The sequence below is a fragment of the Cydia pomonella genome, chromosome 2 (genome assembly GCF_033807575.1).
Source record: "Cydia pomonella isolate Wapato2018A chromosome 2, ilCydPomo1, whole genome shotgun sequence".
NCBI classification, from domain to species: domain Eukaryota; kingdom Metazoa; phylum Arthropoda; class Insecta; order Lepidoptera; family Tortricidae; genus Cydia; species Cydia pomonella.
Genome location: NC_084704.1, coordinates 24372464 through 24387140, shown reverse-complemented (window position 1 = coordinate 24387140; position 14677 = coordinate 24372464). Strand labels below are relative to the sequence as shown.

General features: G+C 34.6%; 1 protein-coding gene across 2 annotated transcripts in view; it reads right to left on the bottom strand.

Annotated features, from left to right (window-relative positions):
* The window catches only part of LOC133534704 (protein O-mannosyl-transferase TMTC2), a 159808-nt gene that overhangs the window by 32692 nt on the left and 112439 nt on the right, over window positions 1-14677 (bottom strand). For both annotated transcript variants that reach the window (XM_061873938.1, XM_061873939.1), the window contains exon 5: window positions 11947-12061. In XM_061873938.1, coding sequence (XP_061729922.1) covers window positions 11947-12061 — 115 coding nt within the window. The remainder of the gene's footprint in view (window positions 1-11946; window positions 12062-14677) is intronic.

Sequence of the window (14677 nt, the reverse complement as noted above, 5' to 3'; positions counted from 1 at the left end):
AACAAATCGTTGAAAATAAGCACATGGTTGTGGAAATAGAGTGAAGTGCTTAAACATTCTCAAAGATCTCAAAAAGAAAACGTTGAGTGAGACATTTTTAGAACGATATATGAGTATTATACCGGGACAACGGTTTTATAACACTTTTCTCAATATTTTCACTATACAGCGTGATTTTGTTATGTCTGACCATACTCTAAGGGGTGAATATGTGGGTCATAACTCATACTGAACAACTTTTACTATGGGGCCAACCCAGAAAACGCGAAAAAATTTTCGGTGAATCATATGTCAACGTTTTCTATGTAGCAGCAATTTTTTTTGTCGCAATTTCGGATTTGGCTCCATAGTAACAGTTGTTCTGTATGACCAACCTATCTACCCCCCAGAGTATGGTCAGACATAACAAAATCAGCCTGTATACCTTCAATATCAATAGACAAAAAACATCTGATTTTATTTAGGTACTATAAAGTTTTATCGATTGCTAAGCTTAGTTTAGTTTAGTGATGGAAAGTTTGTTATAAAGTTATAGTTGGCTTGAGTGCGGTCGGCGCTTTGACACTAAACGAGGCCTAGTCGCGGGCGCGTCGTGGGAAATCAGAAACTTCAAACTCGTAACCAACTTTATCAAATACGGAGAATTAAGAACTTATTTCGAAATTCGTATTTGAATGCAGCAGGTAAAATTTACTAGCGTGGTAAAAATAATTACCTACTTTCGAAGGACATACATGTTACCTACATATAATTAACAGCTTTGGCGGTTATTATTAACCTTGATCATGGTGCTGAGGAAGAGATAGTTTTTTGCAATAATTCGCCATAATGATTGATTACTTATATACCTATATTTAGTACAATAAAAGTTATAACAAAGCTCATCAAAACTACATATTAGGCCCTTAACCAGGTGGTGATCTCATAGGGACCACATAGCAATTTTTTTTGACGAGCCGAGTTACTACAAGGACCATTACATGTCATTTACATATAGTTTAGTGGCCGATTTCCGAACACAATAAAAATTAATGTGTCAAAGCAAATTTCTTTGACGATTTACATGTCCAATTCAAACTGACCGAAAATGGTCGTTATTGTTTTGTGCATTTCTCCCGCTAAAAATTGCTGTCATACCGAAAAAAAATACGGTAAGTGCTAGGTGTTATACTTTTTTGGTTTCATACAAGATTATTTATCATTTATCGAAGCGCTGGTGGCCTAGCGGTAAGAGCAAGCGACTTGCAATCCGGAGGTCGCAGGTTCAAACCCGGCTCGTACCAATGAGTTTTTCGGAACGTACGTACGAAATATCATTTGATATTTACCAGTCGCTTTTCGGTGAAGGAAAACATCGTGAGGAAACCGGACTATTAATTTACCCTCTGGGTTGGAAGGTCAGATGGCAGTCGCTTTCGTACATACTTGTGCCTACGCCAAATCTTGGGATTAGCTGTCAAGCGGACCCCAGGCTCCCATGAGCCGAGGCAAAATGCCGGGACAACGCGAGGAAGAAGAAGAAGAGACAAGATAATTTATCATTGTTATTTGGTATATTGTTTTGGTAGAATATGTGTTCGTTATAACCCACTGTCCGTTTAGAATCAAGACAAGTGGTCTGTATGTATGGGTCACTGTTCTGCTGGGTATTCACTTGACATTTAGTCCTAACGAAACATTAAGAGCCAGTTTTGGTAGATTGGACTCGATGAAACATTACTTTTCAAAACTTTTTTGGATTACAAAAAAATCGTTGCAAGACTACCCACCTACTGTGATATACTTTGACTGTGGAGTCAGGTTTAGGCAAGTCTTACTTTTCTATATGTTTTTTCTTTCTTATATCTGATAGGTTAATGAAGTTTACATTAAATTTAATTGTCATTCCTTATTAATCATTTCCCACCCTTTTCCTGATTTTTTACTATGATTCACTTAGGAAAGAAGTAGAGAGCCTGGAGTCCACTCAGTAACCCAATCGTAAGAATTGGCACAAGAACTAGTATTTGTTCAGTACAGCGGGTAAACTAGGTATTTATTTTTCGTATTATACCGATTTCCACGACGATTTTTCCTTCGCGGAAAAGCGATTGGTAATCGCTAGGCTAGGTTAAAAACAAAGTATAGTTTGGCCCAGGACTGACTTATTTTAAACATATACTCAGAGAATCATACTGTATTTGTCTTACGCTAGTACTAAGACCGAAAAGAAAGGGAGTATATTTTTCTTTGTGTTTACTGACTGACAAATTATGTTAGCCAGACTATGTTATATAATTATATAAAAAAGCTATGCGTTTAGCGTTAGATACGAGTATGTTTCACTTATGCCAATTACACGTAAATATAGTATAGCTAGTGCCCCGAAAACGTAGTATTGTGTGAAACTATACAACAGCCCTGTAGAAACAAGTTTACAAGGGCATGCGTGTCCAATTAAGTTAGCGGTTAGAGAGGTGTGCAGTGTTCGCCCTGTTCCGAGTGGACGATTCCCAAACCTTGATTGAAAGCGCGCTTGAATACGAGTATGTGTACCTGAGAGTATATGTAGCAAAATATCTATATTTTCACGAAATAGCTTTTAGAAATCAAACTTCGTTCATAGATAACATCAGTTAGTCACGTAACACCATTACTAATGACGATTTAAGGTGTTAATCAGGGCAATCAAAAATATAAATATGTATCCTAATTAGCCTATACCCACAAATCGATGCTCAATTTGAGACTGATAATGATCATTTCGGCTTAGTCAAATCGAGCCATAGTCAATTTAATCTGCCATCGCATTAATGCATTGTGCTGAGTAAGCACTTAATATCTTTGGCTATTGGCTGCATCGCCTGTATCAATGAGAACAATCTCTACCTTTGGCAATGGCCGGTCCTATCAAAACATCATTGAAATTTCAAATCTGTGGATGATCGTTGCGCTCACGATAATACGAATCCAATAAGCCGAAACCGCAATTATTGGCATCATAAATCCCGTCAACCCTGAACATGCCGTAGGACAGAACGTATCACCAAGGCCATTTATTATATTGCTTTCGCACATCGAAACGTTCACAAACAAATATGCAAATAGCGTTGTCGTGCCAGGCGAGAATGTTAAATATGTGTGTGTGAGCAAACACGAGTTTAATCTACCCCTTATCGGCGATGCAGCGCGTTCCAGTGTCGCCGCGCCGCGCCCCGTCGCACCCGTCGGGCACATAAATGCTAGCGCGGAACAGTTAGAGTCTTCCATTCGTACTCAATAAACGCATATGTAGATATCAGAATACAATGGTTGAATGATAGGCGGAGATTTATCGCAAACTTGCAATCATTAAAGATACTGTACAACCAAGGTACAAGTACATATGTAAAAATAAATAAGGAATGTTCTTTTTAGAAGGGCAATCAGTTTTTCACTATGCCATTCATTATGCTTTCCTATACTATGCGTCATATGCGTGTATAGTCGCCGAGGCCGGAATCGAACAGGCGTCTTCATATGCTTACTCGGCTTACTGCAGGGCTCGGTCACTTTTTCTTTAGAATATGACATCTATTTCAGTCTACATACAGAGTGACTACTTTAAAAATACAAATCAAATGATTTCATAAAAATAATTAGATTTGTTAATAATGTTTTTTTTATTACTTATTATAGGACATTAATAAATAAATTGACTAAGTCCATCGCTAACTACACCCACTAGGTCAAATAGGTTTAATTAAACGTATTTGGTATAGTTCTTGTATGTGTCTTTATGTATTTTATTTTTTTATCCATATTATAAGCCTAACAAGAAGAAAAATAGAAAAATAAGTAAAAATACATTTATATAAATACAAAACACACGTATGTATTAATTCAACCAACAACAAAACTTCTTCTAATTACAATGCAGCGTCTAAGTACTTAAAAGTTAAACTAACTCGTATGCCTTAATCATGACGAGGTTAGCTCGATAGTTCGTGGAAACCGAATAATGTGGTCTAGTGCATTCGAACACGCGGGGTTTCTGGCACGTACGAGCTCTACACACGCCGTAACAGTTTGCTTGAACGCTTCGGTTTCATTGTACCTAAATAAATATAATGCCAACTGTCTTTATTCATCCTAAATTTCAAATCAACGTAGTCCCTAAAATACCTAAATGTCATATTTTTTTGTTCTTAAAATGGCCGAATGACATAATTACATCTATTCGTGTTGTTCAAGTCCCAAAATAACCAAATGTTAAAAAATATGTTCCATAAAATGCAGAATTTCCGATAGGACTTTGTTTTTTAAATAAGTAACTTAAAAGTCAAATTCAAATGCATTCAGACGGTTTACATCGCATCTACATAAGCGCAAAACGACAGTCATATTCATGTTAAATTGGGTTTCTGGTTCTAGATGCAGCCCCTGCACAAATAGGTAATATTCACCAGCTATACAAATACGTATGCCAGCTATAACTTTGAAATGTAACTATTCTTGTTTTAACTAAGACTATTGCAGTTAAGTTTGAAAACTCAAGCTTAATGAAAACGGATTACTTAGTAAGTAAATATCAGCACAAAGTGGCTCGTCTACATTGCCCTTGTATATTGCAACTACAAGCTATCATGATATAGCCCGTGGAGATTTTTAAAGTGCAGTGTAAACGAACAAAATATCGGCAGACAGACCTGAATTAAAGACTTTCAATTTCAATACTTTCAATTCCCGGCAAGGGTATTTATTTGAGTGATGAACACGGATATTTGTCCCTAAGTCATGGGTGTTTTCTATGTATATAAGTACGTATTTATCTTTATACGTATGTATATCGTCGCCTAGTACTCATAGCTTTGCTTAGTTTGGTGCTAGTTCGATCTGTGTAAGATTGTCCCCAAAATATTTATTTTTATGTATTTATTAACAAAAACAAAACTGCTGCAATTATCTTATCCAGCCCGATAATAACTTAACATTTGGTACATTTCTTAAAATCCAATAAAATTGTCAAGTTCTCGTACAGCAGCTAATCTTTTTGGAAGTCTTACAAAATTTGGCAATGATTCTGCTATATTCGCCGTTGGCAATTCAGTTCGTGCACTGATTTTGTAGCCGCTATTCCAATATGGATCTTATTAGCCATGCAAAAGGTATAGAAGAACTATTTGAGAAAATTTCTCACGGCACACAGCTGTCACAATAGATCATCCACGCCGCATGTTCTTGCAAAAGTCTCGAGCGACATGTTGCTACGTGCTCGAGTGATTTCGTGCCCTAAAATTGTGGAACATGTTCTTTATTATATACGCGAATAATAATGATATAAATCGTATTGTCACAAAATTAATAAAAAAAAGATACATTAGAGTGGATGGAATTGAAATGCAATAAACTAAATTAGAAGTATGCCCTGATCTAAGAATTTACGAGTATGTATCTCATTTTACGTATAGGTACGCTCTTTTTATAAATTGCTTTCGTGCTTATTCGTATGTACCCTTAGCTTACTTAGCTTAGTAAGTTTCTCATTATTTTTAACTGAAGGAGTACGTAAGTGAGGAATTATGTTCATTGTCACGCTACCATGCTTTGAAGGCTCCTGTAAATAAACGAGTTCATTTGTACGTAATTCTCATCACATTTCCTATTTAGATGCAAAACATGGAGCAAACAACCAAAATGTTCAAGAAATGAAACATCCGTAAAGTATGATAAAATTTGTATTATTAAAATATTTGCTTGCGCCAACTCCGTAATAAGGGTTTGGACCTTTTGCCTTTTAGGTCCCCGGGGCGAAGGAAAAGACACGGCCATTATTATTTCTCCATTCGGAGAGGGTAAACTAAAAAACCCTTTGAGTACATTAAACTTTTGTTGTTATCGGAAATGGTTGCCGCAGGGCTGGCCCCTTTTCACGTCGTCATGTTTATTTTGAAAAAATAACCTACATTATGAAAACACTTACATATTGTGGTTATACAGCCCGCGTAGCCAATATGCCAATCGTTAACGCCCCGTAGTAAACGAAACGCAACTGTCACTGTCGCACTATCGGCCCGATTCGAACTTCAAGACACGTCAAACAGTTTCTAAAGATACGATATGGATTGGATGTGTCAGTGTCAGTGTCAAAAGTGACGTTTTTATTTATTTATTTTAAACTTTATTGCACAATAAAAATAAGTACAAATGCCTTAAAGCATTCTCTACCAGTCAACCATAGGGCAAAACAGAAATTCTCGAATGTGGGTGCAGTGAGAAAAATAATTCAAAAGAAATGACAACTATAAAAGTAATTTTAAAAAACTATTTACAATTTTGGACATTAATAACATTATTTACAATGTTATATATATATATATATATATATATATATATATATATATATATATATATATATATATACATAAATATAACATATAATAACAATATATTATAAAAATTATGCATATGCAGAGAAGGACTAACTTACTTGTGTTGCACTCAGCTAGTGGTTCTTGTTTCAGGAAACATCTCGAATCGAGCCGTAAGTAATATGGAAGAGTGATAGACAGATATGACTACGCTACGGAGCGTTAACGATTTGCATGTTGGCTACGCGGGCTGGTTTCTAATACTGGGTATTTAGATTTACCTATGGCGAATATCGTTTAATGGAATATCGATTTGCAAACATTGTTTTGCGAATGAACGATTGGCAACGTGATTTCTTTTTAATAATATCATTAGGTTTCTTGTTAACTCTATTTAACTCTTATCAAATTAAATTGAGAGTAGAAAGAGTTCCTATAATATTATATGACCCATTTGAAGGAAAGAAAATGTTAACCAAACTTTTTCTTTTTTAGCATTACTGATTCTACAAATGCAACTACTATTATATTCTACTAGTAGTTATTCCACTATGTAGGTATTTCATAGCAATCAGTCAGATTTATATAATGTATATTCTCATTTCTTTATTAATTTTATTTTCTTTTCCTTTTGTAAGAATTCGATATGTTTTCTGAAAAAGCTGCGTATTTGTATGATTTAATGTACATAAGTATATATTTTTTAATTACATTTCTATAATGGAAAGTAGCTACTGTATGTAATTGCATGATTTCTATAGTAGGTTATCTAAATTGTATTTTTTCTTATTTAATAATGCACGTTAATTATAAGATGTAATGTTTTGAAAAGATGTGTCCGCCGAGTTTCTTGCCGGTCCATATTAGTATACCCTCCTCCAATTGAGGGGGGATTTAAATTTTCTCGGGTGTAGAGTAAGAACCGGTGTAGCTTTATTTGACGTTTATAAGCGCATTGTTCGACGACCGGTTTGGCCTAATGGGTAGTGACCCTGCCTACGAAGCTGATGGTCCCGGGTTCAAATCCTGGTAAGGGCATTTATTTGTGTGATGAGCATGGATATTTGTTCCTGAGTCATGGGTGTTTTCTATGTATTTATGTATTTATAAATATTTATATATTATATATATCGTTGTCTAAGTACCCTCAACACAAGCCTTATTGAGCTTACTGTGGGACTTAGTCAATTTGTGTAATAATGTCCTATGATATTTATTTATTGTAATATACCAACTTGAATAATAAACTATATTTCAGCCCGATTCGAAGAATGATTAACAACACGTTAAACACGTTTAAGATCTTTAAAAGATCGATAACTAAACGACATGTCAAAATCGACGTTTATTTCGATTCCGCTATGATCCCAATAAGATCTATCTACGATATTCCTAACGTCAAAGTGATATTGGTTGCCCGAATCGATCTGTTTCTGTCAATTATACGACATACCTACAAACGATATCTAAATGAGAACTTATCTAAACCAGAACTTATCGTTATCGTATTGCATTCTTCGAATCGGGCCGTTTATCTTTACTCAACTATTAAATTAATGCTAAAAATTCAACTGTAAATCTAATTCTCGAATATGATTTTAGTAATATTGATACTGAATCTCAAACGTGTGTTTGTGCAGACTTATAGCTTTGTTACAATAACCAACTGTATGAGTGTACCGTAGATCATTAAAGTGTGTTTGAAAATTGGAATTATAACCGTTGCAGATACTCAATCTAGGCATTCAGTAGTGCTAGCGTAAAAGTTTTAAATATAGGTAATAGAATAAACATAATATGTCTATATGCACAATTATATTGTACTCGTACAACAGTAATAGGTATTATTAACCTAAGTACAGTTATGTGCTCATAGACTGCAAACCAAAATGAACGGTCACCATCTTATATTTCGTTCCGCTCCAGTTAATACAAAACCATTTTGATATCGCGGTATCACGTTCTATTCATAAAGGATACATACGTAGTCAGTATAGGGACAAAGTGGAATTCCAAGCGAACGGGCTTAGAGCTAGCCCGAATATTAACATACTTGATTCACTTTATGGGCAGATATTAAATTAGTGGTACTTCAAGTTAATGGCTTTCATTAAATATTAGTTATGACACATTTACTTATATTGTTAAAATAGTGTTCCCTTTACTTTCAATTAAACACTGAAAGTGAGGCCGAAATTACTTACAAATAGCGCCAAAATTGACCCAAATATTACAAAAAAAAATTGAAAGCTGTTTAAGTATGTAACTTGATCTTAAGAAATAGTTACATATTCTGCGGTATGGACAAAATTGTTAACGGGAGTCAATAAAAACACGATGTGCTAAGCGTAGCGGAGCGGTAAAATTATAGGATATGGCCCGTCATTTTGACGTAAAGGCAAGAAAGGCAAAGACTCATTCCGTATACAGCCTCAATTTAAAATTGTGTAAACTATATTAAAAAAAAATTTTTTTAAATCATAAACAAAATTTATAAAATAGTAAACATCAGTATTTTTACAGTACTTAAAACTTATTTGTAGAATGATTTTAAATAAATGTTTTACGTATAACCTTCTCAGTTCATATGATTTACTTAATTACGTAATCAAAAAAAGTATATTTTCACTAAAACTACAACTCCAAGAACTAATGAGAAAGTTGCATTTTATCCACATGTGGGGCAAAGTATAATCAGATGCAATGATTTTGAGTTGTTTCCTTATTAGCACTTTTAAATGATAATTGTTTTATGACGTGGATTTTGATTTGATTTGGTTTTTTTTTTTCATAGTCAGTATTTTTTTCACGTTAGTCACTCAGAGGCAAAGTTTGTTTAACTCTCGTATCTTGAAACCCTCGCAACACTCAAGATTCCACTTCTCGAACCACTCGCTGGTCTCATGGTTCAATTTGGAAGCTTTCACGTGCTCGGTTATCAATATTAGCACGAGCGGTTAAACAACAACTTTGCCCCCTTGTAAATCAAATAACAATTTCCTGTTATGTTTTTTTTTGCTATTTTTCGCTCTAAACTTGCGTGAAATACCTACTATTCTGAGCAAATTTGATGAAAAAAATATTTATGATTTAATTTTAACTCTAAAATTTTAATATTTAAACGATATCTGGCCCACTCATTCATTAATTTCATTACATACCTCAGTTTGACGGGTGCAACTTGGTTTGACATGAGGACAATCATGTTACACGATGAAATCATTTCATAAGTCGATGTCGATAATATTATGGTACCTCAAAAGGAAAAAACGAAACCCTACACATGTATAGATTTCCTTTATCTCGGGAATGGGTTGAAGTATTGAGTTGAAATTAAAACTATATACTCAGGTCTACAGTCCCTCGAAGCTGTGAAAAAATAAAATAAAATAAAATTTCTACGTTAACGTAAAACAAGATACGGCCATTTCAAAGGGAAGTCTCAAGGGAATCAAAATATCTAGGGTACTTCCCGTTGACTAAAAAAATTCTGAAGACTATAAATTAATATATATATATATATATATATATGTTATAATTAATTTTACAATCAAATGATTGAATGATTATTCGATGTAATTTTAATTACTGTCATAATGATTACAGTTAATAGATATTTACCGTTGCAATAAGAATAAACCAAAGAGGCTTGGACATAGATATTAAAGGAACTAATACTCAATAATATTATTACTTCTAGAATTAAATTGCCTGCTATCGATAACACTTTATTCGACATTTAGTGAGACTTAATTAATTTATTATATAGTAGACAAAATTGAAACTAAAAAAAGAATGACTTATATAATAAATTACAAATAAATAAAATCTAACTTAAAACTAACAAAAAAAGTCCTTCAAATCTGTCCCCTGCGGAAGGGTGCCCATAATGCTGGCTACATTCCCCCGTTGAATCGCAATGCCGATTCTTTGGCCAAGGAATGAGCCAGCCCTAGGGTCTCGAGTGGTGTCGAGGAGCATCTTTTTTATTGCATTAAATAACCTATGGGCATCCTGACACCAAGGTCCCAAAGTCTCATTTAGTTCATCACTGGGGCTGAAAAACCCCGCCACCGGAATCCGGGCTGCTTTTGAGAAATACTAGGTATATAAAGTTTTTGAATATCATTTACGGTTATTATGCAAGGTAGAGCAGATTTAGTGCAAACTAATACAATATTTCCTCCTGTTACAGTGTCCACCCTATTCAATGGATATGTACTGGATTTTTCAGTTTATACAAATTACCATGAAAATAAATGACTTATGGATATTCAATTGTTTTATATTCTAGTGGTTCATGCGGTCGCGTTTTCGAAAACGTGAAAAAAAATATGATGTTTACAACCAGCGCATAAAAAGTGTGAATAGATCGAATCGGAGTTAGGTCTGAATTTGATTATTCGAGTCTATTTATAACTAAAATAGAAATAAGGTAGTATGATTAGGTTAAAATAGTCTGTATAGATATCAAATCTTAGTTTTAACACATTCTCTGGCAGTGAGCGCTACGCGCTACGAACGTAGCCACTAACACGTTTTTTCTGCTTTGTACCACTTTGACGCGCCTAGCGCTGGGAGTGAATGTGTTGAAGTTAAATTTTGATGGCGACTGCAACAGCGTTACTGTTGTAACATTGCCTCTGCAGCGTAGATGCGGGTAATGTCCCATTTTTTTAATGACGCATTATGATCAAGGAAATCGACAGTGATCCGAAAGTCGCTTTTAACGATAATCTGTTTTTTATCGTCAACTAAACATTTCAATGGGGTAACTTAATAGTTTCACCTATTTTTAGACTTTTTTATATCAACTCTCATGCCAAATGCGTTTTTCACTCAAAACGGCCAAACAGATTACACGCGTCGCCGACAGCAGCAGATGTCACTAAACGAGAGGCCGTGAAGCACCAAACTCCCGTCCCCGATTTTTTCCTAACTTATGTCCGACTCTTTTTTTTTGGCCGGGTAAAACTACGTTTTAATCGTCCATCGCAATTAAAACATATTTATTTGCTTCATTAACATCTTAACGTGTGGTTAATTAATGCAGTTTGTTTTAAAGAATGTCAATTTAATTTTCACTACACCAACTTTACTGGTGAAGACTCTCTTGATTGTTCAAAAACTAATGAGAAACTTGCCCCGCATATGGATCAAATGCAAATTTTGAGTTGATTCCTTATGTTAGCTGGTAAAAATTTTAAATGATGATTCTGAATGATAATTTTTTTTATTACGTTCTTTGGGATTTGATTCGGTAAGATTTTTTTAGTATATCATAGTTAGTATTTTCCTTGCGTTGATGAGGTGAAAAAATTTGTGTTTCACTCGGAGGTAAAGTTTGTTTAACCCTCGTGCCTTGAAACCCTCGCAACGCTCAAGATTCCACATCTCGAACCGCTACGCTTGTGGTTTAATTTTGGAATCTGTCGCTTGCTCGGGTATCAATATTAGCCTGAGCGGTTAAACAACAACTTTGCCCCCTTGTTAAAGATTTCTATTACTTAACGAATTATAGTTAATAAATTAACTTGTGATATAATCAAAACAAGTTTAAGCTCAGGTCTTTGATACGGTATCAAGTCTCTTAGGGAGGTAATAGTATTATACTCACAAATTGTAATGAACGTCGGCCATATTAGGTCTGTGCTTGAGCGCCCTCTCGAACGCGATTTCCGCTTCCGCAACCCGACCCTGCGCACTCAGCACGCTGCCGAGGTTGCCGTATGCTGCAAAAAAGCATTTAATTAATGTTTACGTTCTATTATTCATACCACGCAGTAGAATAGTACACGATTTGCTCATTTTTACTTGAACTGTATTTAGTTAGGAACAAACAATTATAATTTCCCTCCTTGCCACATCTCTCATATTGCAAAACCATAAAAAGGCAAGTCAATTCTATTTAATATTTTCGTTTTAAATCCTCTCTTTGTAAATAGTTTTGAAACTTGTATTCAAAAGGTAACACCATACTCGTATAAATCGAAACGGGTATATTATGTAATACTCGTATCAGTAATATTTTACTAACTAACCAGACCACTACACCTATTATTTGGTTTGGAGGCGATTATGTTACCGCTTAAAATAATTCCAGCGTACATTCAATAGGTAATAAAACAAAATATTTCATAGATTAAATTAACTAACAGATAAATTAAATTGATTATACAAAATTCTATAACAGTGTTCGAATATTATATATTTCATAAATGACTTTTGTAGGTAACTCAATAACGTTATGCCCGACCAGAAATCTAATTTAGTCATTTTTTACAGTGTGTTAATAAATTATTAATTTTAGAAAACCTATACACTTTATTACATTGTCGATTACTAACCCAATACGTTATGTCTTCCATCCCATATAATCCCTTAGTATGATGTATACATACATAAGAAATAGGTTACCTATTCGCTATGTGCACGACTGTCACGCAACCTAGTGTCCGTAAGTCTAGGAGAAAACGTCAATTCACTACATCTTATAAAACTACTCCAAAACTACAGAACGGATTTTCATACGACTTTCATCTATCAATAGAGTGATTATTGAGGAAGGCTTAGGTAAATTTTTTAACCAATTAACGATGTTGTCGGAAAAAATCACGCTGGCTAGGAGCTTTAATCGAAAACGCTGCCTAATCCGTTTGACCTATAATAACAATGTATGGTGGGGTTATTTTTCATTCAGAGGTCTCCAAAAGTCCGCGTTGTTAAATGTCTATCTTTTAAGGATAACTTACTATACCCATTCTTAACTTCTAGGAAAAGATCACGTAATATGTGGCATTTGCAAAGCTATTTACATAGATACATTATTAACAATTATCAAATTAAATACGTTAGTTATATTAAGCATTTCATACAGATTACAATGGTCCCTTACTCCATACAATTAAAATGAATATTTCAGGAGAAATCGTAAATCACAGTTTCATTTCGAGCCATATCACTTGTACGAAATGTTAAAGACGCTATCCGCAGTTAGTTGTAATTTTTACCACCTTATGCGCTGGGATTGCTTTACTTACCCCCACCACGCACTTCGCACGGTCCCAATTATTACAAAAGACTGCCTTCTATTCTAGATCACATACCATACCCATTTGCTACCTTATTTGATTAAAGTTTTCGAATACTCTTATAAATACGAATTCAAAATGTACAAATGTAGATAGATACTAAGCACATACAGGTGGAGATTACTAACGCCTTTTGCCCCAATTCAGCAGCTCGGCTCGCGCGTTATCTCAGTCTGCTACAATGCTTTAAAGTGTGGAGTTTTGCCAGTATTTAAGCTATTCGGAGAACCCCGTGACTTAGCCACATTACATCCTTCTAGTTCCTAAGCGTTGAAAACGAAGGAATGTTAATGAAAACAGTAGACTTAGGATAAAACGTATCTAATAACATACGTATGTTAAACAATAATAACAGCATCATACAGCCTAGCATAATATTTAATTCCTACTTTTTCCAGAAGCAGAAATTGAAATAAGACTGAGAATTGTAATGGAGGGTTTCTTATCTACAATACCTACATGTATACGATAGGAAAATGCCATGCAAGCAAAAAAGGCGTACCATCGCGGCACTTACGTCCTTTTAATTCAGCATTTTTTTGTACGCATGGTTCAACAGCTTCCTAGATCTTCCTAGAAATCTAGCGAAATAATGGTAATTTTTCTATTAAATTCCATTTCGGAAAAACAAACGTTTTCCACTAACGAATTCCGTACAAATCATTTTGATTTTGGTGTCGATCGCTTCATTATACTATATTCTAAGTATATAGGTTTCGCTTTTTGAAAAAAAAATGTTTTGAAAATTTTGGAATAAAGAAAAACTTATTTAAATCTAGTTTTGTTCAGTGGAAACACGTTTTCTCTTTTTGTATGGACGACCACGTGGTATACTTCCCTCTTAACTTCTACACTAAGTAACGGCTCACAAAATTCACTTATTTTGAATACCCTTTCATTAAAATACTTACCTTGTACTAAAGTTACGATGCCGCTGATCATCGTTTGTCCCTTTCCGACGTATTGGTATGATGGAAAGGGACAAACGATGATCAGCGGCATCGTAACTTTAGTGCACGTTTATGAATAAGGGGGTTAGTTTTTAAGTAAAATGACGACGAGCGGACAGATTGACATGATGAAACTAGCTATAAGGGTTCCTCTTTGCCATTTTGGCTGCGGAACCCTAAAAAATATATATATTTTTTAACTCCTTTTATTGAAATCAGTCAACACTTCTTTCACGTGTGTTTACCGTAGTAGCGATTCTATTCTTCTTTTTTACATTTTCAGCAGATAATGTACGTAAATAAGGGA